Source organism: Engystomops pustulosus, chromosome 2 (genome assembly GCF_040894005.1).
Source record: "Engystomops pustulosus chromosome 2, aEngPut4.maternal, whole genome shotgun sequence".
Taxonomy (NCBI): domain Eukaryota; kingdom Metazoa; phylum Chordata; class Amphibia; order Anura; family Leptodactylidae; genus Engystomops; species Engystomops pustulosus.
The window spans coordinates 15,826,032-15,831,023 of NC_092412.1; the positions used below are offsets into that span (position 1 = coordinate 15,826,032).

Genomic DNA, 4,992 nt, shown 5'->3' on the forward strand with positions numbered 1-4,992 from the left:
AAAAAAAAAAAATTCTTTAACTTTGATCCTAATTTAGCACAATATATTATGGAACAAAATATTTTATGTTAGGAATATAATTTTTTTTTTTAAAAAGCACAAATAATGTTGAAGCGTCAAACTAATAGGGGATGAGCTCGAATATTTAGAACCTCAAAGGGAACCTGTCACCACAGAGCATAGTACATACACTTCCAAATAGTTTTTGTATTAAAAATTGGTTTTACAGAAAAAAAGATATGTTATATTGTACCTTTCATTAGCATCTGCTGTGTGACTAGGTAGTTGCCTTTTGGGAGGAGCTGGAAAGGAGCAGTTCCCCCCCACCCTTGGGATTCAGCTTCTCCATGTGACCTTTTTAAATATATGAAAACACCCATCACTGGACTTAGCGACGCCCCCTGCTCCTCTGCAGCCAATCCCGAGTGAGGGGAGTTATTCATATATTTGAAAAGGCCACATGTTTTTCAAGGGTGGGGGGGGAACTGCTCCTTTCCAGATCTTCCCAAAAGGCAACTGCCCGGGGGAGTGCTAAAAATGGGTCTCCTGGTGACAGGTTCCCTTTAAAAAGCAGAAATTTGTGTAAAATATATCACCTATTTGATTTCATGTCCCATTTTTTTGGAGAGACACAGAGCAGGAAACAAGCTTTCGAAAAACTTTTTTCATCGTATTTTTTATCTCCTCAGTCCGGAGGCAGAAGATGATCGGGCTCGTAAAATGTGGCACGAATGTGTAAATGCAGATGAGTAAGACATTGAGGTCGGCGTTAGAAAAGAGCTGGAATTGATTGTAGACGTACACTGCCAGCCTGGGCACAAAGTACAGGAAGATAACAAAGCCGTGGGTGGTGCAGGTGTAGAAAAGTTTTTGCCAATTTTCGGTATGGGCCATTTGTTGGAATTTCCATATTATGAATGTGTAGGAGAAGACAATGAAGGACAATGGAACAAGATGGACCACCAGTGCGATAGTGAAAACATTACGTCTGGTGGCGAGCGAATCCACGCAGGATACAACCGATACAGGGGTGAGGGAACAGAAACAGTTCTTAATTTTATTTGGCCCACAATATGGCAGCTGTGCCCCCATGATGGCAATGGCAAGACCAATGACTGAGGAGATCAACCAAAAAATAAGACACATGGTGGAGGTTTTCTTGTTTGTGATGATGGAACAATAATGGAGAGGTCTACAAATGGCCACAAAACGGTCAATGGCCATCAACATGATAATGAACGAGTCTAAAGAACCCAAATTATGGACAAAAAACATTTGGATAAAACAAGTTATGAAGGACAAGGACCCATCGCCGAACCAATACTTGGCAATGATTTTCGGTAGGGTCAGTGTGTCGAATATAAGGTCAGAGAGAGCCAAGTTTCCTATGATGATGTACATCGGTTGGTGCAGATGTTCTCGAAAAATGGTCAGACATAGGACTATTCCATTGGAGAACAAAGAGATGTTGTAGATCACAAAAAAGCTCATGGATATCGCTATAGAAAATTTTTCAGAGATCCCAGGAAAGCCGAGGAGAATAAACTCTAAGACATTGGTTTTATTGACCATCGTCACGGGTAACTGCCAAAATCTGCTCTGCGAAGACAAAATGCAGGACAATATTTTTCATTAAAAGCACAAAGTAACTGGAAAAAAAAAACTTTCCTGAAAACTTGAGGTTATATTTTTTTTATTTTAATAGATTTTCTTTCAGTCATATGTAATAATCTAATCTAATCCCATAATTTATCCTATGGTACTGTAGGCTCGAGACCACAATGACCAACCACAGGGACCATCACTAAACTAGAAGGAGCTTCACTCTACTATGACCAGCAGAACTCCAGAAAGACGAGGGGCATGAAGCGCCAGGGCATGACACAAACCCCGCCCCCTGCCGGATCTATATGGAGACTCTGCCCTCGTGTTGGATGTTAGATATCTGGTATTTGCACCCAGCTCACGCAGGACCTGGCGTAGAACTGTGCTTTAGGCTGAGCTCAAACATGGTGCCCACTGCATGGCCGGGCACTGCCCCCTCCCTACCCAAGTGGCATAAAGAGTGGTAAAAGTGCAATTCCCAGCTCTGTTTTCAGAATTGCAACTGAATCATGACTTATAGGTCTGTTATCGGGAATGTAGGTCATATAGTCCCCCCTAAATGTTTCACCATTGACTTGCATAAGTTTATTCATTAATCCATTTGTCTTCCAACCTTAAAATGAGATGTTTGTCTGTATTTACACAAGTTATAAGACCAAATATAAAAATACAGGCGGTCCCCTACTTAAGAACACCTGACTTACATACGACCCCTAGTTACAAACGGACCTCTGGACTTTGGTCATTTACTGTACTTTAGTCCTAGGCTGCAATAAACAGCTATAACAGTTATCAATGGTGCCTATAATTAATATTTATTGTTTATCCTGGTTCTTATCACATTTTTAAAATCCAATTGTCACAGAGACCAAAAAATTTTTTAACTGGGGTTACAATAATAAAGTATACGGGTCCGACTTACATACAAACTCAACTTAAGAACAAACCTACAGAACCTTGTACGTAACCCGGGTACTGTTTGTAGTGAAAACCACAAGTTTTAATAAATATAAAAAGCTTCAAATACAAAATAGAAAGCTATAAGCACAAATATATATATATAAAAAAATACAAATTTGAAAATGTAATTAAACAATAAAAACAATAAAATTGACCGGTATTAATTATATCATTCAACAATGTCCAATCTATTACAATATAAAAGTATTAATTCTAGACATTGAACATAGTAACCAAAAAATAAAATAAAATAAAAATTGGCCATTTTAAGGAATTTTTCAATAAAAAGTGTTCAAAATATGGAATTAGACTTACCGGTAATTCGGTTTCCACTAGTGACCATGACGGCCCCCCATTATTTCCCCCCAGGTGGGGGCCGTCATGGAACGTGGTGGAAATATGGAATTAGACTTACCGGTAATTCGGTTTCCACTAGTGACCATGACGGCCCCCACCTGGGGGGAAATAATGGGGGGCCGTCATGGAACGTGGTGGAAAAGTCACATTCACATAAAAATTGTAATGTTAAAAATCCCAGCTCGACCGGCAAAAATAGAAGGATTTAGAAAAATATATCAAACCCCTAAAATTTGAAAATGTAATTAAACAATAAAAACAATACGACTTGACAGGAACTGATAGCATTATCACACTATGTCCAATCGATTACAACTTCGAAATATACTTCCAGATATTGAACATTGTGACCAAAAATGTGATAAAATAATATATTAAACTCTTCAATTGCTACTTTTAGGAATATTAAAATAAAAAGTGTTCAAAACGTCACATCCATATAAAAATTGTACCAATAAAAATTCCAGCCCCCCACCCCCATAAAAAGGGACCCATTATACAGCTCTGTATACATAATAGTAAATGGGGCTCATTTACTAAGGGTCCGCGGACCGCGGACACTCCGGCGTTTTCCGATTTGGCCCGCATTTAGCAGGGGATTGTGTCACACGGGATTGTATTTTGGTGCAGCGGCGCCGGCTTTCATGCGACATAAATCGGGGGGGCGTGACCGTCGATCTGACTGATTCGGACTAAGCGCGGGATTTAACTTAAAAATTGTGTCGCAAGACAATACACTTACATGAACGCGGAAGATGAAGGTGAACTCTGTCGGACCTGAGCGGGGATTACACAATGGTGGGGGAGGGGGGGATTTATCGGCGGGCCCATGTCAAAGGTGCACCTAAAAAACAAATGGTGCGCTCGGTTAGACTAGTGCAGAGGGCTCCAGATTCATGAAGAATGGCGCCCCCTGCACTACACACAGGCACATAGTGCAGTTTGCTCTGTTCTTACTAAATGTTCCCCATCAGATCCACCAAGTTGGGATAAATTCCCCTCCACACAATGTGGCACCAAAAATATAATTTTATTTCTTTTTTTTTTTGCTGTAAACTAAAGTTTTTAAAAAGGATGGGGTCCTATAACTTGGGCTGCCTGTAATTGTACTGATCCACATAACAGAGGTAATGGGTCACTTCCGCCCCTTAATAGATGCTGTAAAAATGAAATCTCGGAAGGAGCAATAGGCTCGATGAATCACATTTGGTGGGAATGTCCCATAATCCAACCTTTTTGGGTAAAACGTCTGTAAAATAACCACAGATGTGACTGGTTATAATGTAGTTAACGACCCAGCTACGCTACTACTTTCTATCTACACCCAACAAAAAGGAAACAACAAATGCCCCCTATTAAATTTCAAGCTTACAGCGGCTGGTACAATCATCCCAAGACTATGTAACACTACCAGAACTCCGTCCACCACTGATTGGTTCAAAGAAATTCTCTATTTACAACAAATGGAAGATCTTACAACAGAGAACAAAAAAAAAATCACATGATAAATATCTAAAAATATGGGCCCCATGGGCAGTGATGGCGAACCTTTAGGAGACAGAGTGCCCAAGCTACAACCAAAACCAACGTATATATGGCACAAAGTGCCAACATGACAATTTAACCAGTAACTCATTGCTTCTTGCTGTAGCACAGGTTTCAATCGTATTGGCCTCCAGAATTCACCAATACAATAGAAAGATGATGGAGAAATTTGGATCGTAGCTTCCCTCCAGGGTGCCCTGAAGAGGAAGAATCAGGGGACCCAGAGCGGGAGCTCCAATGACAATCCATCTCTATCCACACCTTCTCGCTCCTCCTGTAGTTCTGGCAGCCAAGCATGGCACGTCCTGGGCTGTACTGGATCACAGGAGGAAGCCTTGAGTCCTATCTGGCAAACTCTGTGTTGGGGTGAAGGCCTGGGTGCCCACAGAAAGGGCTCCGAGTGCCACCTCTGGCACCCGTGCCATAGGTTCGCCGCCACTGCTTTAAAGTATCACCAACTTACCTTAACACCGTAGAATAATTTTAAAAGAATTACCTTAGAGCAGTGATGGCAAACCTTTTGGA

The 4,992-nt window shown here is 40.8% G+C and overlaps 1 protein-coding gene across 1 annotated transcript; it reads right to left on the reverse strand.

The window, feature by feature from the left end:
• Nucleotides 1–606: 606 nt before the first annotated feature.
• Nucleotides 607–1,578, reverse strand: LOC140116966 (olfactory receptor 6B1-like). The gene has a single exon (XM_072133394.1). The coding sequence runs from the start codon at nt 1,570–1,572 to the stop codon at nt 607–609; it is 966 nt and encodes a 321-aa protein (XP_071989495.1). The 5' UTR covers nt 1,573–1,578.
• Between the last annotated feature and the right edge of the window lie 3,414 nt (nt 1,579–4,992).